The sequence below is a fragment of the Mus caroli genome, unplaced genomic scaffold (genome assembly GCF_978045245.1).
Source record: "Mus caroli unplaced genomic scaffold, Mus_caroli_1 scaffold_2, whole genome shotgun sequence".
Classification (NCBI taxonomy): Eukaryota; Metazoa; Chordata; class Mammalia; order Rodentia; family Muridae; genus Mus; species Mus caroli.
The window spans coordinates 12,356,017-12,383,333 of NW_028227257.1; the positions used below are offsets into that span (position 1 = coordinate 12,356,017).

The 27,317-nt window shown below is 52.1% G+C and overlaps 1 protein-coding gene across 3 annotated transcripts in view; it reads left to right on the plus strand.

Annotated features, from left to right (window-relative positions):
• Kcnb1 (potassium voltage-gated channel subfamily B member 1) overlaps positions 1–27,317 on the plus strand; it is a 95,228-nt gene that overhangs the window by 1,049 nt on the left and 66,862 nt on the right. For all 3 annotated transcript variants that reach the window (XR_015045707.1, XM_021156594.3, XM_029468681.2), the window contains exon 2: positions 110–841. Coding sequence is in view for 2 of the 3 variants with exons in the window: in XM_021156594.3 (XP_021012253.1) it covers positions 275–841 (567 nt within the window). In the remaining variant the exon portion in view is untranslated. The remainder of the gene's footprint in view (positions 1–109; positions 842–27,317) is intronic.

Here is a 27,317-nt window from a genome sequence, read left to right on the forward strand (position 1 = left end):
CCTGAGCCGCTTAAGCCTTGGGAAGGTCAAGGCCGGTGGGGGACCCTGGGGGAGGAGCCTCCCAGTACAGTTCGCTGACCCGTGTCCGCTTTCGCTTTCTGCCTCGCAGCCGTCGGGATGGAGGTGAGACGGTAGCCGCGACGCCCGCCCTCGCGCACCCCTGCACCACAGCGGCCTGCAGAGCTCCCCGCCCCCCGCCCCCGCGGCAGCGGGCCTTGCCGTCGAGTGACAGCGGCCTGGGGGGGCAGGGGGGGCGGGGGCGGCCAGACCAGCGATGCCGGCGGGCATGACGAAGCATGGCTCGCGCTCCACCAGCTCGCTGCCGCCCGAGCCCATGGAGATCGTGCGCAGCAAGGCGTGCTCGCGCCGGGTGCGCCTCAACGTCGGGGGCCTGGCGCACGAGGTGCTGTGGCGCACTCTGGACCGCCTGCCCCGCACGCGGCTGGGCAAGCTCCGGGACTGCAACACGCACGACTCTCTGCTCCAGGTGTGCGACGACTACAGCCTCGAGGACAACGAGTACTTCTTCGACCGCCACCCTGGCGCCTTCACCTCCATTCTCAATTTCTACCGCACCGGCCGACTGCACATGATGGAGGAGATGTGCGCGCTGAGCTTCAGCCAGGAGCTGGACTACTGGGGCATCGATGAGATCTACCTGGAGTCCTGCTGCCAGGCCCGCTACCACCAAAAGAAGGAGCAGATGAACGAGGAGCTGAAGCGGGAGGCCGAGACGCTGCGGGAGCGGGAGGGCGAGGAGTTCGACAACACGTGCTGTGCTGAGAAGAGGAAGAAACTTTGGGACCTGCTGGAGAAGCCCAACTCGTCGGTGGCCGCCAAGGTGAGTCTGGAGTCTGTTTCCCCCCATGGAGGCCTACACGGAGGCTCCTGGCTCCTCACGACGAGTATACCGGCTAAAAGGCAGGGACTCCAAGCGAGTTCTCCAAGGACTATTACTCTTAAGAGGCGCCCTTCCCATGTGATTCGGTGCGGTGTACCCCTACTTTGTTGGGGGAAATGGTTTATAAAACTCTAAAATGCTACGGCCTTGGTGAGAACCTAGTCGAGCTTTGCTGGATAGTCTTGGTGCCCCGTCCTCCAGGCCTGGATCCATACTGGAATAGCTAGCCCTGCAGATGTAGCATCTAGCCCTGTATTCTAACCCCACTCTGCTCATAAGAAAGGGTATAAACACAGCCTACCAACACGCCTGGCAGAGGCTGGGGCACCCACAGGTATTTTAAGAGATGACAAAAGATAGGGAAGGCTAGTGGTAAGGACAGGTCTGCCCCAAGGCTCGGGACAGCGGGTGAGAGGACCAGGCTGGCTCCTTGTTTATGTACTTGCTGTCTGGTGCACTTTGCACTTGGCTGTTGGAGGAAGATGTAAATTTCCAAATCAGAGCAGAAAATAGGCCTGGGGAAAGAGGCAGGGTGAACTTGTTCACACAGGGTGGGCTGCTGGGCACAGGCGGCAGCCAGCCTTGGGGACCAGCAGAGGCTTGGGGTGAGGACCGGGACAGGTGCAATTCCTCTGAGTCAGGCTGGCACCTCAGCGTGTCTGGAGGGTGAGGCCTGCCTCACGTGGCATGAGTCCTGGGTGCCAGGAGTAAATGACAGCGCAGCGTGCTCAGGGCTGCATGGGAGGCTGGGAAGGGGGCCCAGAAAAGAGATGTGTGGGAATCCAGAGAGATCAAGTTTGGGAAGAGACAAGATTGTCTCTGAGAGCTGAGTCCAGGAACCAGAACCAGAGGCAAGTGACCAAGATTGCCTGTACGGCCAGCCATCGTTTAGAAGCATGGCCTGGATTTTGGCTAGCTTGAACTCTCAGTGTGGAGTCTTTGGTGGCTCAGCTGGCCCCTCACTGGTCCCTTCTCTCAGGGGACTCTGTAGAGTTATTTGCAGAGAGTTGACTTGCTCAAAAAGGCTGCAGTCGACACAGGAAGGGTGTCTAGTAGGACAGCAGATAGAGCCCACAGTCATTTTTTCTCTTGCCTCTGGGCTTGGTCTCCTCCTGGAAGGCTGAGACCATAATCCTTCCCCAGTTTCCGTGTCCAGAAAGCCTCCCTCTAAGACGAAAGGTACTCGTCCTTAGCTGGCTTAGGATCAACAGACTTATTTTGCTATTTCTAGGCCTGACACAGGTTCCCCCACAGCTCAGCCCATTGAGGCCCAGGTAGGCCCCTCCTTCCTCACCTGCCCTGTCCTTAAGACACTGGATCCAGGGACAGGAAGTGGGGATTTACCCTCCCAGGGAAGAAACAGACGAAGGGCTGGGTTTGTGTTGGCACCTGGCTGTGGGGCAAAAATGGGTCGACTTGCAAGAGGCAGCGTGTGGGAATAAACAGTCTTTCCTCCTCTCACTCAGCTTAATCGGCTCCCCCCCCCCGCGCCACCCCCACCACCACCCCCCACCACCCGCAGCAGCAGCAGCATCATGACCTCGCTGTGATCCCAGGCTGGGCTGTCAGCTCACATTCTTGCAGTTTCTGCAGCCAGAGCTGAAATAGGAAGGCGGTCGAGCCCACTGGTTCTCAGCATAGAAACGTTCACAGGCACTGAGCAAATGCCCAAACGCGTACAAGGCTCAGAGTGGCGAAGTAGCTTGCCTAAGGTCACAAAGCACGCAACTAGGGGTAGCCAGAAATGTACCTCCCCGCAAGCGAGCTTTCGAACACCCTGTTCTTTCTGTTGGTGATCAAGGGCCACACACACCTCCCTCCCTAGCACCTTCTCCTGCTTTGCTTCCCACAGTCCCTCTCCCAGAAGCGCAAGGTGCAAGTCAGATTGCATTATTCATCTGTTTGAAACCCACGGAGGTTTTCATCACATTCAGCATGGAATCCACATGCCACTGTGCATCTGAGGTCTAGATTCTGGTCCTCAGAGCTCTTCCGGCTCATCTCTCCTGGCTCATCTCTTCTGGCTCGTGTGGTCCCAGTCCCGCTGGCTTCTTTACTGTTCCCAAACACGCCAGGGTCTGTCCCACCCCAGGACCTCTGCGCTTATTTCCCTGCTGCTTCCAGTTGCCTTCCCCAGAATGTTCTGTGGACGCCTTCTCTTCATGTCCCCATTTGCTACAGTTCCTACTAAACTGTTTCCTCCTGGACTCCTGTCCCCTCCCTGTTGCACCCTGTCACCTCATGCAGTATTTTTCCTGCATGATCTTTAAACGCTACTAGAGATCATCTCTGGTCTACGTGTTTCTGATTTACACCCACAAGGATGTATCACACACATTGCTGTGTTCCCAGTATGCATTGTGGTGTCTGGTTCAGAGGGCTCCAAATAACCCTGTGTAGGGTGGATGGGTGAGTGGATTGCTGGGTGGATGGAGGGATGGAGGTGGATGTATGTTTGGATGGATGGATGGATGGATGGATGGATGGATGGATGAGTGGGTGGATTGGTGGTAGATGGATGGATAGATGGGTGTGTGAGTGGATGGATGGATGGGTAGATGGGTAGATGGGTGGGTGGGTGGATGAGTGGGTAGATGGGCGGATGGGCGGATGATCATTTGATGGACAGGAGGGTGGGTGGATGGGTGGGTGGATGGATGCATATGTCCATGGATTGGTAGATGTATGGGTAAGTGAGTGAGTGAGTGGGTGGGTGGATAGATGGATATATTGGTGAATGATGGATGGATGGATGGAGGCATGGGTGGGTGGCTGGATGGGTAGATATATCAAGGAAGCAATCAGGTACTGACTTCCTCAGGGTTCAGGATCCTGTCAGCCATTCTTCCTCACAGCCTCCTGTGACTCAGTTCCCTGGACCTCTGCTTTCTCTGTCACCTGCACCTGGCCCACCCCATCCCACAATCTCCAGAGCAAAGCCTGTCAGCCCAGTGAGACTTGCGAGTTCCTCAGAAACCACACAGGCCAAGTGCTAAGTATCGCTTCCAGGTGCCTGTGAGGATCAGAAATGGCCGCATCTTACATGTCCTGGAGAAAGGACAGACCAGGGCTGTGGAATCAGCCAACTCTTCACTACTCTCTGGCCAGAGGCCGTTTCTTCACCTCCCCCTTCCCTGCCTTGAATACTGGGGCCCACTTTGCAGTGAGGTTGTGTTTGTGGAAGCTTAGCAACTTAGTGCTCAGCACTACAGGGAGGGTACTGTTCTTATCAGTGCTAAGTTACTGTGCCCTTTCTCTGGGTGAGCTGGGGTCCTTTCTCTGGGGCAGCGATCACTTCCCTTCTGACAGCACCCTGGGGAGACTGTGCTGGTGTTGTGAATAATTGATGGCTGCTCTGCCAAGTGAGGAACGAACCAAAGCCCCGGCCCTGGATTCTCCATCAGAGGAGTAGAAATCAAAACCCATTAGGTTGTTTGGGAGGTGGGGTTAGCCCTGGCAGGGAGGCAGTGCAGGCATGCCAGGGCCTCCTCTGAGATTCTGCTCTCTGGGAACTCTCTCTCAGGCCTCTCTCAGTGTGGTGTGGGGAGAGCTGATGTGTGAACCCGGAGTCTCTGGGTTAAATCTCTCTGAAACCGCTTCCAAATCGCCAGAGTGTTTACTGTGCTGGGCACAGATCAGTGGTCTCTGGGGTTGGTGTCATCTAGACATTTCTTCTTCAGCCCTCCTGGGCAGTGGGGTGCCCATTAGTGCTTTTGTGGGTCATAAACGACAAAGCAGGAACATCAGCTTCAATGGGGAGGAAGACAAGTTACTGCGTGTCTCCCGACATGGCAGGGTAGCCGGCCGAGTGGATGGCTTACTGATCTCATCAGAATTCTGTATCTTTTAAATTTTTTTTTAAAGTACCCTTATTTGTTGCTTTGTATGTATGTGAGAGTATGTATGGAGGTCAGAGGTCAGAGGTCAGAGAACAACTCGGGGGAGTCAATTCTGATCTTCAACCATTCGGATCAGTCTTGGTGGAAAGGCTCCTTAACCTGCTGAGCTATCTTGCTGGCCCCAAGGGGTGGTGTTTTAAACTGTATGTATCCTGTTACATTTGTCTATTATTTACTTATTTTGTGTGTGTGTGTCTGTGTGTGCTTGTGTGTATGCATGAAATAACACAGTAGTGGAAGTCAGAGGACAACTTGTGTTTTCACTTCTGCCGAGTGGGTCCCAGGAACTGAACTCAGGTCGTCAGGCTTGCTGGCAGTCAGTCCTCCAACTGCGCCATCTCACCAGCCCAGATTGGAGATTCTTTTCATCTTTCTGCTTCTCTAGACCTTAAAAACGACTTGGCACCTGTGCTTGATGCCTGGCGTCAAGAGATACAACTACCAGATTCAGCCTCAAATGTAGATACAACGATGTCAAAGAGTGGCATTTCCTCCTGTGGTCCATTGCGTTCTCCTCCAAGAGAACCCCTTCCCCCCACCCAGGAGCACCCTCTCAGGTGTTCTTAATGTTGTTGGCCGTTGATAACGTACTCGTACTTTAGTGGCAAGGGAATCTGGGAAAGCAAGTGGCTGGTGTTTACAGATGGTCGAAGGCATGTGCTTGATGACATCAGAAGAAACGGGCTCTGGGAGGTGACACGACTTCACCTAACGCTAAAAGGATAAGTCACCGCGCGTGAAGCAGTGGAAATGTCGGAGTTGAGCATCTTAATTATTGTTCTGTGGCTGTGACAAAACACTGTGACCACATCTAATTTTAAAAGAAAGCATTTAATTTGGGGCTTGCTTACAGTTTCAGAGGGTTAGTCCATGACCGTCATGACAGGAGGCATGGTGGCAGGCAGGCAGACCAGCGTAGCACTGGAGCGGTAGCTAAGATCCACTGGGCAAACTGGGGCTGGTGTGGGCTTTTGAAACCTCAGAATCCATCCCCAGTGGCACACCTTCTCCAAGAGACACGGCCTCCTAGTCCTTCCCAAACATGTCCTCCAACTGGAGACCAAATATTCGAACTTGAGTCTCATTCAAACTACATCAAGGTTTGGATCCAGATTTCTCCCAAGCTTGGATGAGTCAGTTATACCATCTGAGTGAGTATGTCTGTCCAGTGGGGACAGTGGCCACACCCACCTTTGGGAATATTCTAATGAGCCAAGGGATTTCTGATGTGAGTGTAGCTTAAGAAAAGAAATTATAAGGGTAAACCCAGGAGTGGTGGCGTACACCTTTAATTGCACAACTCAGGAGGCAGAGCCAGGCAGATTTATGAGTGTGAGGCCAGCCTGGTCTATAGAGCAAGTTCTAGGACAACCTGGGCTACATGGAGAAACCCTGTCATAAAAAACAAGAGAAAGGAAGAAAGGAAGAATGGAAGAATGGAAGGAAGGAAGGAAGGAAGGAAGGAAGGAAGGAAGGAAGGAAGGAAGGAAGAAGGAAGGAAGGAAGGAAGGAAGGAAGGAAGGAAGGAAGGAAGGAAGGAAGGAAGGAAGAAAAATAGAAAGGAAAATAAGTTGTAAGGGTAAAATTTAGGGGCCCGGAGATGAACCGATTGGTAAATGCTTGCCTTGCAGCCGTGTGAGCCTGAGTTCAGATCCTAGCACCACGTGAAAAAGCCAGGCATGGTGGCCTGTCGCTCTAATTCCAGTACTGGGAAAGTAGAGACATGTCCTCACCCCAACCCCCACCCCCACTCTCCTACACATTTACACACAGAACATAAGAAGGCTAAAATTTATTATTATATTATATCAAAAGTGGACGTGGCCTTTAGCTGGAGACAGTGACTAGAATTTTGCTACCACTGGCTGTGGGGCACAGTGCGTGCGGCTTCTTTCTCATTGTGTCTGAGGACCGGGATTCAGTCTCCTGTGTAAGAAATGGGAGTTAGTGGGGAAGCTACCATGCAAGCTCAGGATGTGCCCAAGTGAAGAGTCCAGCCAGTTCCTGGCATGCGAGACACTTGGCGAGTGGCCACACCAGTTCCTGGCAGTCCTTCAGAGTCCCCCTTTCTAGCTACATGTCCTGTTGTGCTGCTGGATGTGGTTTCATGGGGTTGTAGCTTTCCCCACCTGAGCTAGGGGGTATCTGTGTTTTACCATCAGTTGTGAGGGGTCACCAGAAGCCTGGAGCCCCTGTGTTCTGTGCTGCCTAGCTGAGTGAGGCAGAGCGTCTCCCGATGCCTATTTAATTTAGAGGGACCGCTTGCCAGAGACTGGGATCCCAGCTGGAGGGCAGTTCCAGAGCTGGATACAAGTCCTCCCTTCTCGTGGGTGTGACCTCTGGACCCTTCCCAGCCTTGCTTCCCACTCTGTAGGTGTGATCCTTTAAACCTGCCTCTTGGGGCCGTAGGAGGGTGAAGTATGATCACGCGTGGGAAGTACTGAAGTCACGCTTGATGGATCCAAGCTCTTACTGGGTAAAGGGGAGCCCGGGGTCTGGGCTGGGCTGCTTCTTTGACTTGCCTAGTCACCCCAAGATTGGTGCATTCTCGGGTCTTTGCTGCCTCATCTGTGGTCTGGGATCTCTCTGGTCCCCATCCCAGAAGAAGAGTGACGGGGTTGAAAATTGGCAGAGGAGACCTTAGGAAGGCAGTGTGCTTAGGGGTCGGGGAGAACTCTCATGCCTCAGGCAGCAACTCCAAACCCAGCCCTGCAACCTCCCGCATCCCATCCTTGGTATCACTGTGGTCTAGATGGGAGCCCCTTGGCAGAGCTGGGCTGCCTAGGCTCAGCCGGGCTCCTTATCCTCTGTGTGATTTGTGGTGAAGTATTGTGGTTCCTTCAGGTGACAGCCATCTGGAATCCACAGCACTGCCTGCCTCATTGAGTTACCCCCAGAGGTCAGTTGTCACCCACATAAGGGGCAGTGACTAAAGGGCTTACGGTCTGACTGTCTTTCCTAATCCATCTGTGGAATAAACCCCTTCCGAAAATCGTTCTGAGAAGATGCCATGCTGGCTGCAAGCCTGCAGGCTTTTTCTCTGGCCACATGAGCCCAGGAAAGTCAGGGACCCAGGGACTCAGCGCCCCAGCCACGCTGCCCTCGGCTGCTGTTGGAGGAGCAGAGGTGTGACATAATACAGCCATCTTGTTCCGGGCTGGCTCTCAGACCCTCTACAGGATGGAGCTGAGGCCCTAAGTCTGGGGGGGGGGAGGGGGTGGTGGTATTTGTTTGCTCTCTGCTTTCTTGGGGTGGGAGGTCACTCCCCACGTCTCAGCACATGTATTTAAGATTCAACTCTGGAAGAATTAAGGGAAGACTGATCGGTGGGCGTCTTACTTGGTGTGTCCTGATTGTGTTATGAGCTAGGAGGGCACCTTGCAACAGACCCCCTAGCTGGGGTGGTGTCAACAGCACAGATCCCAGGCTGGCTGCGCACACTCAGCTTTGCTGTCATCTCTTGGATTAAAACAAAAACAACAGCAGAAGTAGTGACAGTCACTGTAGGTACGACCTAGAGCAAGGAGGGTGGGGAGCTGGGGCAGAGGAGACATCTCAGTGGTGAGGTGTAAGCCTGAAGAGCAGAGTTCAAATCATCAGGGCCTATACAAAGCCAGGCACAGTCCCCACACAACTGTAACCACATTGCTTCAAAGGCAATATGGGGAGGCAGGACGGTTACTAGATGGCTGCTAGGTGGCTAGGCGGCTAGCCTGGCATAGGTAGTGGTAAATAACAAAGAGATCTGACATCAAACTAGATGGAATGACACCCAAGGTTGTCCTTTGACTACCACACACCCTCACACATGGGTTCCCTGGACAAACACACACAAAGGGGACCCCATAGTCCCATTGATCTGTTCTCCTCTTACAGCTGTGGAGACTGAGGCCCAGAGAAGTGGAGGGCCACACAACCAAGGGGAGGCTGGGACAGAGTCCACCCCGGGTGCTCTGACCGTGAAATCTATCTTGGGCAGTGGTAATGATCTTCAGAATTACGATGCATCTTAGGGATGCAGCCCCAGAAACACTTTCTCACAGGGAGTGTTAGGTGATAAGAGTCCAGTGTCTGCTGCCTGAGTTGGGAGTGGTCTTGGTTCTCACCCCAAAGGACACTTGATGGACCAGATGGTCCTAGAGACACAAGAGTGACATTAACTATTATCTGGAAGGTAATCTATACAGAGGAGTCTCTGCCTTCTCCCTAGGTGGGCATTTCTCAATTTGGGTGTCTCTGGTAGCCTTAGGCGTCATGAGGTAAGGCTTGTGAGAGGAAGGCCAGTTCTGGGTAGGGAGATGGGCAGGAGCCAGAATTGACAGGTGAATGTCCAGGGTGCCAACCCTCATGTTTTTCCTATGATGACATAAAGTTGTCATGTGACTCTCCTCGAGGCTGGGGTGTATCTTGCCCTCTGCACTCCCAAGTTGCACGTGCTTCAGAAGTATCTCCCTGGGGTCACCTAAATTCCTGTGACCGGGGCTGGTGACCAGGGTTCATGGTGGAAACATGCCCCGGGTGAATTTTAAAATTTGGTAAAATCCACCAGGTATAGGGCTTTCCTTCGTCACCGTTTTAAGTGAGAAGACGTTGGTCGTGTTATGCACCAGTCTCCGAAATGGTTCAGTACCAAAAGTGAGCCTCTGTCCCTGTTGGACAGCACCCTCCCCAACTGACCCCCAACCCCTGGGGGTTACACGTGGACCTCCCATCTCTGGATTTGACTCTTGTAGGAAGCTGCACACAGGAATCACACATCACGGCCCTTAGTGCCTGACTCCTTTTGTGTCGTCGCATAATGTCCTTGGGGTTTGTTTATCTATACTCTGGCCCGAGGTAGCTTCTTTCCTTTCAAGACTGAGTGCTGTTCCTTTGTGTAGGTTTGCTGCATTTCCTTTCTAGCTCCATCCGTTGATAGACACTTGGGCGCTTCACCTCTCTGGGCTGCTGGGAATGTGGGGGTACAAACAACTGAATCTTACTCTCATTTTTTTTTCCAGTCTCTGTCATGCAGAAATCTCTGTCTATCTGTCTCTCTGTCTCAGTCTGAGTGTGTGTGTGTTGTGTGTATGGATGGACATGTTAGTGTATGTGAGTTTGGGTAGTGCACATGACTGCACACATGTTGGGGGCCAGAGGACAGCCTTAGTGGTCCTCTTCTCTGTCTCAGGCTAGCCAGCCTATGAGCTTCGGGGAACCTCCCATCTCTGCCCCGCAGTCACTGGGATTATGAATGTGCCCCAGTGGCCAGCTTTTATATGGGCTCTAGGGATTGTTTGTGTAGCTTTCCCCATGGCAACCTCTCCCGAGGTTCATGAAGTTTTTAAGAAACTGTTTCTGTAGGAGCTACGTCATTCTGTGTTCTCACCAGCAAAGCGAAAGTGTTCTAACTTTCTAATCTGTTTCTAAGGCTTCTAACCTGTGCCAGCTTCCCACTTTGGGGGCTGGGGGGGGGAGCTTTTTGAGACAGTGTCTCTCTGTGTAGTCCTAGAACTGGAACTCATATGTAGACCAAGCTGGCCTCCAACTCAGAGATCCGAGCGGCCTCTGCCTCCCGAGTGTCAGCATTAAAGGTATACACCACCACAACGGTCTCATTTAAAACAAAAGCTGGTCTCAAACTAGTCATTCTCCTGCCTCGGTGGTGCAGGGACTCCAGGTACGCACCGCTGTACCGTCTGTGTGCCGGCTCTTTTTGTTCAGAGTAGCCACCCAGACGAGCCCACTTCCCTCTGTGGCTTTGCACCTAACATGGGGAGGCTGAGTATCACTAAAAGCCTTTGCTCAGATAAAATGGTTTCATCGTTTTATTCACTAAACTTTATGGGGGAGAGGCGGTGGTGAAATGGCCCTCGTGTTGCCACCAAAGGACGACTTTCCTGGGTGGGAGCTTTCTTCTACCACATGGGTTCCTGGGATCTAACTCGGGCTGGCAGGCTTGGTAGCAAGAGCCTTCGCTCTCTGAGCCGACTCCCCAGGCCCCCTTGTTCAATTTTACAGTCGAATTATTTGACTCTTGTGGTTGAATTGTCCCTTAGTGCATGTGTGGAGGTTGGAGGTCGACCTTAAGTGATGCTCCTCAGGAGTCATCCTCTCTCGCTGCGAGCTGTGGCCTGTGGCGTTAGGCTAGACTGGCCAGCCAGAGAGCCCAGGGGATCCCTGTCCCCACCTCCCAAGCACCGCCACACCCTCTTTTTTCTGGTGATTGGACTCAGGTCCTCGTGCTTGTGTGGTGAGCACGGAGCCATCTCCCAGCATTTAGAGCCCTTTATATATATTCAGGACATCCATTTTTTATCAGATGTGTCGTTTGCGACTGTCTTCCCCCGTCCCGTGGGTGTGTTCTCTCTGCTGGCGCTGACGTTGGCAGATAGCTCCTTTTAATGTTGATGAGGTCCAGTTTGGCTGCTTTTCAGGCAAGATTTTGTGTAGCCCAGGGTTGGTCTTGAACTCACCCTGCAGCTCAGGACGACCCTGAATTGCTGAATTGCTGCCTCCACCTCCCAAAGACAAACCCAGGGCTTTGAGCATGCAAGACAAGCAAGCCTTCTGCCAACCGAGCCACATCGGCAGCCTGCCTTTATTTTCTTCTTTTGTTCCCATGCTTGGGTGTGGTCGCTAAGACTCCATTGCCAGGCCCTGTCTTCTCAGTCCTGTGGCTCGAGTCTCACATTTGGCGGTTTGCTGTGGTGTGAATTTAGGAGTGGGTGACACTCCTGTGGATATGCTGTTCCCAACCATGTGTGCTGCCCTAGGTGACTCTGAATGACAGGAAGTGCCACGCAGGGGCAGAAGATGGCTTGGGAGGAAAGTGCTTATTTCACGGGGCCCCTTACTCTAAAAGCTCTAGAAGTGCCCAGTGTGGCCATCTGGGGCAGGGGCAGGCATCAAGGCTGTGGGATGATGGGCATTTTCAGACCCATCTCAGGTGGCCCCCTTCTCACCCACAGAAGCTCCACAGAACGGTTTGGTTTGCCCTGCATTTGAAGGGGATATAGCCATGATGGTGAGGAAGCCTTGACAGCAGGGGTGGGGACCCTTGTCCCGGAATGCAGTCACCATCCACTGCTGTCCCTGTCCCCCTCTTACCCAGAGTTCCTCACTGCTGTTTGCCCTACCCCTGCCCACAACCTGCCTTCCACTCTTTTGTGCAAAAGCCTCCAGGGGACTGAGGACACAGCAGTCACTGGAGAGCCAGCCCAGCGTGCAGGAAGCTCTGGGTTCGTCACCAAGGCTGCACAGAGCAAGCATGGTAGTGCACACTGATAACCTCAGAAGCTGGGGGCGGAAGGGTTAGAAGTTTAAGGTCATCCTCCACTAGCCAGTGAGGCCAAGGCCAGCCTGGGCTATGTGAGACTCTGGTTCAAAACAATAAGTCCGATGCCGGGCGTGGTGGCGCACGCCTTTAATCCCAGCACTCGGGAGGCAGAGGCAGGAGGATTGAGTTCGAGGCCAGCCTGGTCTACAAAGTGAGTTCCAGGACAGCCAGGGCTATACAGAGAAACCCTGTCTCGAAAAACCAAAAAAAAAAAAAAAGAAAAAAAAACCAATAAGTCCGGCAGGGCCCAGGACACAGCTCTGCTCTCTCTACACCCTGCACCCACTTTCCCCACCAGCCCACCACCACCATCACCACTCAGTTTCCCTCAAACCTCTTTTTCTCACACCTACCAGGTGCCTTCCCCTCTCAGGGCCTTTGCACTAGCTCTTGACTTCACTGGGGTCAATCCTAGAGACAGCCACAGGATCACCACACACTCTGTTGGTGCTGATCTCTGCTCAAATGCCAGTGATTCAGGCAGTCTGGGAACTGTCCCCAGTTCTGTCCATGCCCTTCCTTGGTAGCTTCTTACACACACACACACACACACACACACACACACACACACACACTATTCCTGAACTCTGGGTTCCTCCCCCTTCCCACCCCTTGGATGTGTTTTTAAAGGACAGAGCTTTTAGTTAGCTTAGGGCTGCCTGCTCAGTGCCTGAAGCAGTGGCTGCCACAGAATAAAATCTCAAGAGCTGTGTGGTGAATGAGTGAATGAGTGAATGAATGAATGAATGAATGATGCGGTCACAAGGCTAGCTGAGAATTTTTTCTAATTGGAAAAAAGGGAATTAAGTGTCCACGTATGGGGGCCTGTCACCGTCATTACTGACACATGGCTAGGAGTATGGCTTCAGCCACATCTGCCACCCTTCACTGAAGAGCCCCTCCAGCGTCTCACACACCCCAGCTCCTCGCCTTCAGCCTCGCTTCTGCTTGGGAACAGACCTGGGCCGTGTATCTGACCTGTGTGTCCATGGTGCATCTCAGTGTGCCGAGTGCCCTGGAGAGAGCAGGACACTCGGCAAGACAAGGGTAGATCCTGCCCACTGGAGGTGGCAATGGGTTGTAAGAGGGTAGAAGCCAAGCACTGGGTGAGCGGTGGCCGGATCTGGATCTGGAGCGTGAGAGATTATGAGGCAGAGGCAGCTCCATTGCCTTGTGGGCAGATATCCAGTATGTCTGTGGGAGTCTTGGTCAGTGTTAGCTTGGGGTGGGGTGCTTCCCTTTCCTCTACTGTACAATGGAGCTAACTGCAGACCTGGCTTGTACGGAGGCCGGAAGTGAGGAGATGATGGTGTGATCCAGAACCATAAACGGACAGCACGCTGCTGCTGCTGCTGCTGCTGCTGCCACCGCCACCACTGCCACAGCCGCCCCTGCCACTGCTGCTGTTGCTGCTGCGGGGCCTGGCCATGCCCATTCAGCCAGGACTCAAGGCGCTCTTGCTGTATCTGTAGCTCTGTGCTGGGCAATTAGGGGCCTTGCAGAGAGCAAAACAAAGACACTGGCCTCATAGCCCTGGCCTTCCAGAAGGAAGGAGAGGGACACGAATACAGACATTGACGGGACCGTGGCATCCACACAGGGGAACCGTGAGACACAGGCCACTAGGGAGTGGCCACCGTCCTCTAGTGAGGAACGTCACTGTGAGGTCCCAGTGCCTTTATCCTACACAGGAAATATTCCCGGGTGGAATACTTCTCCCCTTTCTAATTTTGTGAGACAAAGTTACCCAGGCTAGCATCAGACTAACGATATAACTGAAGATGACTTTAAACTCCTGATCTTCTAGCCTCCACCTCCCAAGTGCTGTGTGCCAGGCATGGTCATGTGTGTTCCATCATGTCAGGCATGGTCACAGGTGTGCCCACTGTGCCTGGCTTTCACATCGGTCTTGAACGTTGGGGCGTGGTGCAGTAAGGGCAAAGAGAAGTGGCCCTCATTTACAGAGACGAGACAACTTTGGACACCTGAGGTGTCTTCACATCCCCACTGTCCCACTCTTACCTGGCAATGGGACTGGTCTCCCCCATAATTGGGCACTGTAGCCTGGTGGGTAGGAGCAGGCTTTGAGGGCATGGGGTTACTGACAGCTCCATGCCGCCTCTTACACCTAGCAGAGGTAAATGAATCACTAAGCTTCTAAAAGAAAACCACCATGCTCAAGAACAGCCTCCGGGGCCCAGCCCCGACTCTTTCCCTTGGCCAGGCGGGCCCTGCCCCTCAGAGCCTATGTAGACCTACTAGTGCACAGAGGGGGCTTTGACTGACAGCGGCACCTAAGAAGAAAGTCCACAGCAGCAGGGAGAGTGTCAGGCCTGCCACCACCAAAGCACATGCCCCCTACATCCTCATGAACTCTCTGGCCTGTGCTCACAGTAAACGCGCCTTAGGGAGGGGAAGGTCTTTAAAATGGTGGCCGCAGTTTGACTCAGTCACCCTTCCCAGCCTGAAAACAGTCTCTTCAGCTCCAGAGTTGCCAGTCCTTGGGTTAGGTGGGTGTGCATGTGCCCAGATGCCACCTGTTTGTACAACAACCAATTAGTGTATGTCACCATATGCTGGGCACCATACTGGGTGCTGAGGAAGCAAGTGTTAGGACCCTTTGGTTGCAGGGACAGAAATGCAGCTCAGAGCATCACAAACAAAGCTGTGTCTGGAAAGTGCTGAGTTAGGTGAGGCTTCAGGAACGGCTGGATCTAGGAGCTTACACACGTCATTGGGACTTGGTTTCCTCCATCTCTACATTCTGCTCTTACCTTGGCTTCTCAGTGGGGAACACCAACGTGGCCTCTGGCACTTCAGGCTTCCTTCCTGTGCACCAACTGTGTCAGAAAAATCTCAGAGCTGATTTTCATTGGTCCATGTCAGAGCCAATCATGTCAGAGCCAATCAACCGCTTAGCTGTGCCTGGGTTGCCAGTGGCTGGTTTCCTTCTGGACTGAGAATGGGAAAGAGGAGTTCTCCAAACACTCTGGCCAAGAGGAGGGGACCCATGTGAGCTGGCAGGAGGACTCCTCCCACCATGGTGCTCATGGGAAGTCAAGCATGAATGGAGTGAAAAGTCAAAGAAAGGTAATCACACTACGCATAGTAGGCATGCTGTGAAGAAAGGACACACAGTAGGCATACTTCAAAGAAAGGAAGGACTCAAGGTGCTTTAATGGGAATCTGGGGTGCAGACAAAGGCCTTCTCCACAGACCCTTGGGCAGACTGCAGTAGTATCTTTTATTCTCCTGATGTAATTGTTGTCTCCTAGGCTTACTGCCTCCTCTCTCTGCTAACCCAGGCCTCTTCCTGGAAGCTGCTGGCGTCTGTACAATCTAATCTAGGCCTAGAATGTTTTCAGTCCCTGAGACTTGCTGCTGAATAAATCCACTCCTTCCTAGTTCTTTCTGAGCTCTGGATGGCTAGTCAGCCCAGCTGTTCTGACTCAAATTCCTCTCCAGGCTGACTGATTCAATCTGGTCCAATGCTCACAAGAGACTTGGCTGGCCTCTGGACAAGTCACTCTCAGCCTCTGATTGAATTGCTCTGCTTGACCTCATACTAACTCTCGCAATCTGTTCTGATCTTCTGGCTTCTTCTCATCCTCTGGGCTTGTTCTGTCTTTACCTGTGTCTAGCTTGTTCGCTCTTCAACCTGTCTCTGTAAAACTCTCCTGGTAAACTGAATCCTCTCTTCTCTCTATCTCTGTTCTGCTACCTTAAGTAGCTTCCTTTCCTCTCTTCTCATGAGAGCTGGGTGTGTCCTATCTCTGCCACGTTCTGTCAAATCTTTCTCTGATTCGTCACTTTGTCTGCCACTCAATTAGACATCACTTACACACACCGGTGCTTCCTTCCATGAACTAACTTTAGCTTCATTGTTTGGAATTAAAGGTAACTACTTAAGGATATGTCTGTATTCCAGCCAGGGATTAAAGGTATGGGCTAAGGCTGAGCCACAACAGAAGTAGAAACAAACTTTTCCAGTATGTGATCTTTGGAGTTTACAATGTGATCAAATATCCTGCAACAATGTATAACCTTTGTTTCATTCAAGAACTGCAGAGTCTAGCTCTCTCCTTGTGCCATACAATGGCAGTGGGGTCCCTCTTGCTTTTTATTTTATTCTGCATTTAAAAAAAATTTTTATTAGATATTTTCTTTATTTACATTTCAAATGCTATCCTGAAAGTTCCCTATACCCCCCCGCCCTGATCCCCTACCCACTCACTCCCACTTCTTGGCCCTGGCATTCCCCTGGACTGGGGCATATAAAGTTTGCAAGACCTAGGGGCCTCTCTTCCGGATGATGGCTGACTAGGCCATCTTCTGCTACATATGCAGCTAGAGACACGAGCTCTGGGGGGTACTGGTTAGTTCATATTGTTGTTCCACCTATAGGGTTGCAGACCCCTTCAGCTTCTTGGGTACTTTCCCTAGCTCCTCCATTGGGGGCCCTGTGTTCCATCCAATAGATGACTGTGAGCATCCACTTCTGTATTTGCCAGGCACTGGCATAGCCTCACATGAGACAGCTATATCAGGGGCCTTTCAGCAAAATCTTGCTGGCATTTGGTTTGGTAGCTGGGTTTGGTAGCTGATTATGGGATGGATCCCCAGGTGGGGTAGTCTCTGGATGGTCCATCCTTTCGTCTTAGCTCCAAACTTCGTCTCTGTAACTCCTTCCATGGGTATTTTGTTCCCTTTTCTAAGGAGGAATGAAGTATCCACACATTGGTCTTCCTTCTTGATTTTCTTGTGTTTTGCAAATTGTATCTTGGGTATTCTAAGTTTCTGGGCTAATACCCACGTATCAGTGAGTGCATATCAAGTTATTCTGCATTTTTTTACCTCTCACTGAATGAAACAGGATCCTCTCCCTGTCATGTCTTCCTCTCCTCATGTTCTAAAGTGGAGTGGATGGGCTGCCTGGTTTGTAAGTAAAATTTGATGGGAACACAGTCAAACCTATTCATTGACCTGTTAGGTACAACTGCTTTCAGATGTATGGCCACAAAGCCTAGATTGATGTTGGTGGCAGTGGTGATAATGATGATGGTGGTGGTGATAATGATGATGGTGGTGGTGATAATGATGATGAGGGTGATGATGAAGCCTAAGATAGAAAAAGCTTGCTGACCTGTGTTCTGAGGCTGCTGTAGAGCCTGGTACAGAGGATGGAGAAGGTAAACCAGCTGTGTAATCTTGTACAAATTGCTTGCCATCGCTGGGCCTCTGGCCCTGTGTCTGGCTGATGTGTCTGTCCATCCTGATACTCCATATTTTGGCTCATATATCAGCTCTTCAGAGAGCCAGTCTCAGACCTCGGATGACTAGTTTGGGTGTAGTGGTGTTAAGGCCTTTCCAAGATAACGTGTTTCTGGTATGTAGTAGGGTTAGACCACTGTGCCTCCCTCCCCCATCTGGAATCCAGCCCCTCCTCTCACACACAGCCAGACTAGAGGGAGAGTGGAGATGGAGAGTTCTTAATCCCCATGTGTGGTATGTGAAGTGTCTGAGCCGTGCTCACCTTTGCCTTTCTCAGCCTGTTTCCCTAGCTGGGAAATGGGCACAGTGACCCTCAGTGCAGGGAGTCATTGTCACATTCATGGTGCTGCTCTGTGCCCAGCAGGGTGCAGAAGCAGCAAGGGGTTCACCTAACACCACCGTGATCTCGTGACCTGGTGGTCTGCCTGACTGCCACACAGTGACCATTCAATGATTGGCAGGAGTGGGAAGGGGGAGGGAACCACAGTTGCCCTCATCCTTGATGGGTACAGATGGTGTCTCTGGCTTCAATATCTCTGAAAGCACATGTCATGGAAGGTTCCCTGTCCCACCTTCAGCAGGCTGCATTGGTAGCATCCTTAAAGTGTGAGCCTCTGAGCTCCTGTTTGCATCTGAGCCGAGAGCATGCTCATTACCCTCTGGTGTGCCAGAGGAGTGTCCGGGCCTGGGGACAGAGCAGGTGGGGGTTGGGAGGCCCTAACTCCTAGGGCACCCATTGGCAAGGCCAGTTATACATTTATTAGCTGCAGTTAAGATGAAAATGGGGTACCCTTCTTCAAAACACCATCAAGTGAGGACAGAGAACTCTAAACACACCAGATGTGGTAGCTCACACCTTTAACCTCAGCATTACTGAGGTGGAAGCAGGAGAATCTCTGTAAGTTTGAGTTCAGCCTCATCACAGGAGTGAGTTCCAGGATAGCGAAGACTACACAAAGAAACCCTGCTCAAAATCCCAAAAAAACAAAGAAAGGAAGGAAGGAAGAAAGGAAGCAAAGGAGGAAGGAAGCAAGGAAGGATGGAGGAAGAAAGGAGGGAGTGAGGGAGGAAGGAAGAAGGAAGAAAGGAAGAAAGGAAGAAAGAAAGAAAGAAAGAAAGAAAGAAAGAAAGAAAGAAAGAAAGAAAGAAAGAAAGAAAAAGAAAAGAAAGGGACTCTAAATGCAGAGTAGAGCCTTTGTGGGGTGGGGTTGGTCTTTTGAGGCAGGGTATCTCTGTGTAGCCCTGGCTGTCCTGGAACTCACGCTGTAGATCAGGCTGGCCTTGAACTCAGTGATTCCCTGGCCTCTGACTCCTGAGTGCTGGGATTAAAGGTGAGCGCCACCACAGCATGGCCAACATTTGTTTTAAGACAAGGGACTTTGTTTGTCTTTATTTTGTATGTGTTTGTGTGATATGGTCACATATGGTGTATGTAGAGGCTCACACCAGAACCCTGGCTTTAGGTGGGCACTAGGGGTTGAACCTGGGTCCTCGGGTTTAGCTTTGGAAACACTGGGCCCTGCATGACTGGACAGTTCCTAAGGTGCCTCTAAAGCTGGTGCCACCCACCATGGAGAATGACATAAGGTTGTCTCAGCTGTCCTCTCAAGCTCATTGTCTGGGGATGGGAGGACTACCAGGGAGTGTGGCACCAACAGGAAGCGGCCAGAAGGAAGGACTGCAAGAGCGGGTCCCAGTGTCAGCACAGTTTCACCAGAGGTGGGTGGCAGGAACAAGTGTGGGCCACAACGGATCCAAGTGCAGGCTATGGCTCTTGAGAGACGGGCTAGGCTCTGGCCAGCAGAGAGTGACATGAGCTGTACCAAGTTCAACATGAAAAGGAAGCTATAGTAAAGAGACCGTGGGCATACCGCACCAGCGTCCGAGTGCCATAGGGTCTCATGTAGCCCAGGCTAGCCTCTAACTCTCTATGTAGCTGAGGATAACCTTGAACTCCAGATCCTCTCATCTCTTCCCCACCGCAAGCGCTGGGATCGCAGGCATGTGCCATGGTGTACTGGCTTCTGTAGTGCTGGGATGGAACTCATGGCCTCAAACATGCTCGACTAGACATCCCTCTCTGAGTTGCAGTATTAGAGCCTTCCTGGCTTCTTGTTATGCCTAAGACCTTAGCAGTTAGGAAGAGGTTCGGGGAGTCCCCAGCTCAGATGCCGACCTCTCCAATCTCAACCTAAAACAGGCTGGTAGACACACCCAGAATGCTTCCTCTGGCTACCCTGTGGTACAGCTGCCTGGTGTATGCTGTGTTAACCATCTTTCTTTTCTTGTGATGCTGGGGGTGGAACCCAGGGCCTTGGACATGCTAAGCCTGCCTTTGAGCCACGCCCCAGTCCTTCTCTGGGGGGTTGTTAAGGACAATACTCTATACATTACCCCCTGAGTTATGGTGCAGCCTCTTATTGATAGATTCTAGGCCAGTTCTCACTGCTGACCAAACCTCCAATCCTTTCTGGGGTTTAGGCAAGTGCTGTTCTGTACTGGTGAGCCAGGGTCCTAACCTTTCCCTGGTGTATTCCAGGCAGGTACTGTTCGGCTCAGCCATAGCCACAGTCCTCTGCTCTAACTATATATAGCCTTAGTATCAACACAGGCCAGGATGGTAAGGACTTAGGAAATGGACAACTTCCACCCAGAAGGGTCTCTCAGCTTCCCAGACCAAGTCAGCTCCCACAGGTAGAAGCAAACACCAGTCAGGGTGATTCATGGGTAGATCTTAAACCCATTAGGTGGTAGATGACTTCTGAGTCCCTCACCCCACCTCTGATCGGATGTGGAAGAGAAGGACGCAGCAGAAGCCAAAGCAGGCTGACCATGGATGCTGAGGCCGTCAACTGAGCCGGCTCCAAGCTCAGGACCTTCCTCTGTAACGTGGGGGTAATAAAGTCGTCCTCGGGCTGTCAAGAGGCCAGAAGGAGATGAAGCACAGGGCAGTATGGCACGCAGCAGTGTAAGCCGCTGCTTCCCCCATCGTCTCCAGCCTTCGATGGATCTCCAGCAGCCAGACTTCAGCTGTAGCAGCGAATGACCTTGAACTCCTGATCCTCTTGTTTCCATTTCTCAAGTGCTGGGATTACAGGTGTGAGCCACCACACCTGATTTATGAGGTGCTAAAAGATATGTGTGCAGGGCAAGATTCAATCTACTGAGCCACATCCCAGCCCCTTGAAGGAGTCAGTCAACCATTCAGTGTTCCATCCGTATGGAGAAACACTAGCTCCTTTTCAGGCAGAGGGGTCTGGGCGTCCAGAGAGTCCTCAGGCAGATGAAGGTGCTGCGGTTTGACATTCAGGGTTGGAATCCTGGCTCTCAGGCTCAAAGCTGTGTGTCCTGTATCGGAATGCGACCATTCAGATTCAAGGTCACCGTCACCCTTGGTCAGAACCGTCAGATCCATAATTGGACCCAAGGAGTATGGCCAGAGCATCGTTCTCTGTGATAGAAGCTAACAGACAAGGTCAGACAGCTGATGTTCCAGGCTGGAACTCATGTCCAGAGTAGGAATTCTGAGGCTCAAGGTCGGAACTCGGCTCTGCAGACACGTGTGGAAAGAGCTACAGCTCTCCACTTACCCCAGTGTGTGCCTGTTCCCCCTCTGCATGCCATTAAGGCTCCATCATCTCCTGGCAGCAGTCCTGAGGAAATGGAAGCCACAGACGACTCCCCAGTCTCCACTTAGCCAGCTGCTTCCTACCAGCCCCACATGGTGGAAGCCTGCTTCTCCTGCCCAACCTTGCACTCGAGTCCCTGGAGTCTGTTGTCTTATCCATGTGCAGTACTAGGCACAAAGGCTGGGGTCCTCTCAGAAGACTTCACCATGCCATCATCCAGAGAAGGGAAGATGGTGTCAGGCAGGGGTGACAGGCTTGTGGCTGCCCAGTGGGGGGAGGTATAACTATCAGGGGCAGGTGGAGAAGTGGAGTAGTTTGCTGGTTGCCGAGGTCACTGTGCATGCCCTGTGATGCCAGTTGAGAGAGCTGCCTCGACATGGAGAGAGGGTCACTGAATGATCATCTCTAAAGCCTATTGACAGTGTAGAGCTGACAGGTGCTGTACTGGAAGGGGCTGGTGGGAACTGCTGGCTGGCATTCTCCAGGCCTGTCCTTTAAGCTCACCATACCACACCCTCTGTGCTGCATGCCCAGCCCTTCCTCTGGGATTCTCCTGGTTCTTCTCACAAGCTGATCTTTGAGGTTTCTCTGGCTCCAGTCTGGCCCATCCTTCTATATCAGCATGTCCTCTACAGACAGCCTTGGCAGAGGACTCAGTTTCCCCGAAACTGCCCAAACTTTGTCCCGTATGAAATATGTATTGTCAATGAATGAATGAATGAATGAATGAGTGAATGACTCTTGCTCCTTCAGAGACGGTCTGAGTTTTCAGATCCCCTGATCATTTCACATAGAGCTTACCTCTGTACCTGTCATTTATACATACAAGCGTTTAAGATAATGGCCGGGCCCTAATTCCAGGGCCACTGCCAGAACCTACAACCCACAGGCAGGTTCTCCTCTGACACAGTGTCCCAGCATGGAGGCTAGCAGAGAGTTTCATTTCCTGGCTTTCTCAGCAAAAGCTGAGGACTGGTTCTGGTCGGACACATTGGTGACAGAGCCTGCTGAGAACAAAGGAGGGATGTGGGCCGGAGGATCACATGGCCAGAGGATCACCTTGGGTCTCAGGCCGTTATAAAATCAGGAGGGGTCCAACATGGGGTTTGCTTCTGTTTCTTTTCTTTCTTTCTTTCTCATTTATTTTAATGAAATCAAATGGATGAATAAGGAATTTGACTTCATAAGTGACTTGCCAGAGGCCACACAGCCGTCATGGCTGGAGTGGACAGTGAATAGGTACCACTGCCGGTCCAGGTAATTTTGGAATGGGAGTTGGGTCCAGACGGTTGGGGAAGGTAGAGGTGAGAGTTAAATTTCATCCTGTAACTGAACCTTTTCCTGGGATTAGGAGACTGACATGGGTCCTCCCAAGACTTGGGTGCAAAGAACACCCTAGGGATTGAGGGTGCTATCTGTAACAGCATCCAATCAGCCCAGGGCAATACCTTCCTGCAGCCTCAGCGATTTGCCACACCCTGTGTCAGCATGGCAGGCGCGCACACACACACACACACACACACACACACACACACACACACCACACCACACCACACCACACCTGCAGTGGACTCCTCAGTGCTGACCCTCATCAGCCTTGCTGTCTTATAAGGTTATCTTAGGACCTGTATAGGAGTGGCTAGGTCCCCTTCCCACCTCTGAGCTTCAGATCAAATGGGTCTGACAAGGATTCTCAGAAGTCTTCCTTGTGGTCCATACCACGTTAGCTGCCCAAAGCAAACACCAGTCAGTTGATCCCCAGGGAAGGGATCCCCCTCTCTCATTCTCATCAAACTTTCTGCCTTCCTGCAGGAAATAAGCCCCAGAGGGAGGCAAGTGGGGTTTGGATGCCTCTCCAACACACAGATGGCCCCTTTCTCCCAAAGAGAAGAGGCAGCAGGCTCCTCTCTGAGGAACCTGGCAGGAATGCCGAAGTATGGTTGATGGTATATTCATATCCATATTCACATTCATATTCAGAAAGGTCAAGAATCTGGTAGCTGCTCCATTGTTCAGTCCATGAGATGGGATGTCTCATCCGCCACAATCTGGTGCTGGATCCCAGAGGATTCCTAAGGAGCACTGGTCTTCTGTTAGAATCTGGAATAGGTAGATTCTAATATCACTGAAGGAGCAGAGCGCCTAAGCAGCAGGATAGATGAACTCGCCAGCAAGAGCAAGGGCAAGCAGGCAAAATGCAGATGCTTCCCTCTTCCACGTCCTTTTATGTGGCTGCCACCAGAAGGCGTGGCCCAGATTTTTTAGAGTGGGACTTCCCATCTCAAATGGTCCAATCAGGAAAATCCCTCAGGTGTGCAAAGCTGCTGGAGTTCTAGTTAATCCCAGGTATAGTCAACTTGACAACTAAGATTAACGTCACAGTGAGAGACATATTGCAGGCATAAGAGACCTTCAGGTCATCTTTACTCTGGGGACTTTGAAACTCTTTGATCAGGCAAAACCTACAGGCCTCTTAACAAGACTTCTGTCCCTAGACAAGGGCGGGTCCCAAGCCCCAGACAACTGGAGTCTCTCAAGATCACAGTGTCTCCAGGTCTACCTTTCCCGTGTAGTTCTCTGGACACTTAAAGCACACTTCCAATGCCTTAGGCTCCTTATAAAAGCCCCTATGCAGAGGTCTGCAGCCTTCCTTGCAAGTCTTTTCCAGGGGACACTTGAGGCCCAGAGAACCCTCATGCTTTGCCCAGGATCTGCAAGACGTCCAGGGCTAAGCTGGGGTCTGATGAACCGTCTACCTCTGAAGTTGGGCCTTTCCCCATCTTTGTACAAGACAGGCCTGGTCTATAACATGCCCTAAGAGACCCTCCCTACCTCTCCACTTCAACCCCTGCTGGGGATCTCCCCATTTTAGCATCTAATTCAGGTACAGGGGTTGAAAGCTGAGAACCGTGCCTTCCGCTCCTGTTGCGTCAGACTCCACACAGGCGCCAGAGCCCAGCTCCCTGGCTGTCTGCACTCTGACCCCTTCTCAACACCCCGTTAACAGCTCTGACCAGGAGCTGCCAGCACCTCCTTAAGGGGCCTCACAGTAAACAGTCAGGTCTGTGGGCCAAGAGGCAAAGTCAGGGCTGTTATAAAATCGCTTAAAATGGAACGAACCGAACCGTTTGAATCCTGGAGTGCTGTCTTTTACCTTTCTTTTCCTGTATTTGCCTCGGTTCGGATCTTGAGACGGACTCTTGTAATTTAGCTCAGGCTGAAACTGGAGATTCTCCTGCCTCAGCCTCCCAAATGTCGAGATTCCAGGTGCATGGAGTGACACTCAGCATTGAGATCATTTTGTGGAAAGTTGGCAGCTGGCTGCCTTTCCTTGAACAGCTATAGTTAGCTGACCTTTGACTCCGGAAGTCATTTGCCCATGTTTGGACACTGTATAAGGTGAATGCTCACAGCATTTCCCGAGTAGACAGACACCAGGACACCACTAAGCATCCACAGCAGGGAAGCTCACAGACATTAAGTACCACAGGCTCCTCTGTTATGTTCTAGTCCTGGATGCTGCAGACCCAGTTCCGTCCCCTCCTCGCTGACCACCTGCTTCCCTGAGTCTGTTCATCCCACAGCATTCTGAGAGAGCACAAGTCTAGACATGAGGCCTGCCACTCAAAGCCTCCTGTGACTCCAGTCACTCCGTGTAAAAGCCAGTTAGTTGCTCACAGTACCCAAAGGCCTTACAGGATCATTCCTTCATACATCCCTTCTGACTTTGTCCTCCACCTCCATTGTGGACCTACCCCAGGGCCTTGTCACAGGCTGTTCATGCTATTATTGACCCGACTGGCTACCTCCCTTCCAGGTGTATCGTCAAAGATGTCCCTTGTAGACCCTGACGATCTGAGATGACACAATGGCGTCTACCTCACCCCTTTCCCTGCCTGTGTATTTTCACTAGAGCAGTTGTAGCTTCCCCCCAACCCACACCCGACATACCAGAATTTAGAAGGTATGTGTAAGGGATTCTTGGCTGTTTACAACGGTGTCCCAGGAATCCATAATTGTCACACAGTGTTTGGTTAATGTCTGTTTGTGTGTGTTCTTAGTGTGGTTCTTGAGGCCCCTGTGTCCCTGGAGGGCAGAATCCTGACCTCAATTCAGTGGCTTCAAAGTGCTGAGCTGGAGAGCTGGGAGTGTGGGTGCTCACTGTAAAGTGCTGTGCCCAAGCTGGGGTTATAGCGTGGTCTGGTATCAGGAGATTGCGGCTGTGAGTGCTAGTCAGCTGGGGTGGAGGCTACAGGCCAGGTGCTTGGGTACCAGAGGTCCTTTATCTGTGTCTGTCCTCCGGTGTCTCACCGCCGCCTCACGGTATCCCATCACTCCATCCTCTGTGATCTGGGTCCCCCTTGGCCTAGTGCAGTTTCCCTGTCTTATCCTGTGACTTCATCTGTCTGCTCTTTGGCTGATTCTCAGTGGTCACGTGGCCTCAGGTCCTGAACCCCTCCGTGCCTCATCGACTCTAGATGGAGTACCATATGGTATAGATGGTGTGCCGACTACCCGAGTGTGTGAACAACGCTCTCTGGGGTCTCCGGTGCCATTTAGTGGCCTGTGCTGGAGGATGGGTGGCCACCAGCCAGTTCGGTCCATGGCTGCTTTAGAGTCCCATGGCGTCTAAGGAACTTGTACGAGAGTGGGCAGCTGGGATGGAGCATCCAGGATGGTTCCCCGACATCCTTGAGCAGATGGTATGGCCACACCTGACCGCCCAGGGTATGCACGATTGCTCTTGGCTAGTTGGGGGTTGTCATATCCCAGCTGTTCCCAAGCACGTATTCTTGGTCACTTAGGGGGTTACCACGTGCCCCAGCTCGCCTGTCCCTAGCAGCCCTGAGCCGGGTATAGAAGAAGTCTGTGCTCTTGTTTCCAGACGGCACGGAGCCTCCAGAGTGCCAACAGCTCTCACGGGGTCATGTCAAGGTCAAACCAGGTTTCAATTGAGGCCTGGTCCCAGCAGAACCCCTACCTTGCTCTGACCTTTCAGTGAATCATGGACAACCCCTGTTCCTGGCTGGCTCTGCCTCAGGCTCCCTGGCACAGCCCTTTGGAAGAAGAGCATTTCCTTGCCCAAGTGCCAAGATGGCGTCCCCTTCCCAGCACCCCCCTGCTTCGTCTTCAGGGTGGGTTCACTGTCTCCACTGGCCTGAGAGGTTTGGCCTTTTCTGCTGAGTTGCTGGAGACTCTGGCCAGAGGGACGGCAGGCCAAGTGCTTGTTTGTGAAGGGCTTTGAAAGACTGGCCTGGTCTCCTTCCCACCTAGTCTGCCAGGAACACAGCCTCCCCCGTCTTCAGCAAATGCTCTGGCCAGTTGGGCCATGTTTCCTTCAGTGGTGGCGTTCCTGAGGTTTGGCTTGGCGGCTTTCCAAGCCGACCCTGGACGACTTAATGAAGCCAAAGCCGGGAGGGGCCCTGTGCCAGCTCCACATTAGCTCAGATTTTAGAGTCCCTCAGGGTTCCTGAACCTTCCTGCCTGTTCAGGCTGGGAGGCAGAGAAGATAAGCCATGCAGGAAAACAAGAAGTCAGTGATGACTATGGGACCACACTCCTTGGGGTCCCCTGGCTATGAATGGAGGTCCAAGAGCTGAAGACACCCCCCCCCAGCTCCTTGCAGTTTCCAGTCATTTCAAAAGCATCTGTTGACCAGCGTGTGTTAGGGTTTACTGCTGTGAACAGACACCATGACCAAGGCAAGTCTTATAAAGGACAGCATTTAATTGGGGCTGGCTTACAGGTTCAGAGGTTCAGTCAATTATCATCAAGGTGGGAGCATTGGCAGCATCCAGGCAGGCATGGTGCAGGAGGAGCTGAGAGTTCTACATCTTCATCTGAAGGCTGCAAGCAGAATACTGGCTGCCAGGCAGCTAGGATGAGGGTCTTAAAGCCCACACCCACAGTGCCACTCCTACTCCAAAAAGGACACACCTACTCAAACAGGGCCACACCTTCTAGTAGTGCCACTCCCTGGGCTGAGCATATACAAACAAACCATCCCATGGGATAATGGGGAAAGGGTGGTTTTTTTTTTTTAGAATCAGAAGGCCTAAGGTTTTAAACTAACTTTACCTTTTAGACTTACATATTTTTTTTAAAAAGTGTGTATGTATGTATGCGTGGCTCTGTGTGTGGGTGCATGTATGTGCATACATGTGGGTGTCATTCTTCAGGAGCCTTCTGCTTCTTTTGAGACAGGATCTCTTGCTGGCCTGGAGCTCACCAATCAAGCTAGGTTGTCTGACAGGCCGGCTCCCCTTGTCTCCAGCTCCTCAGCCCTGAGATTTTATAAA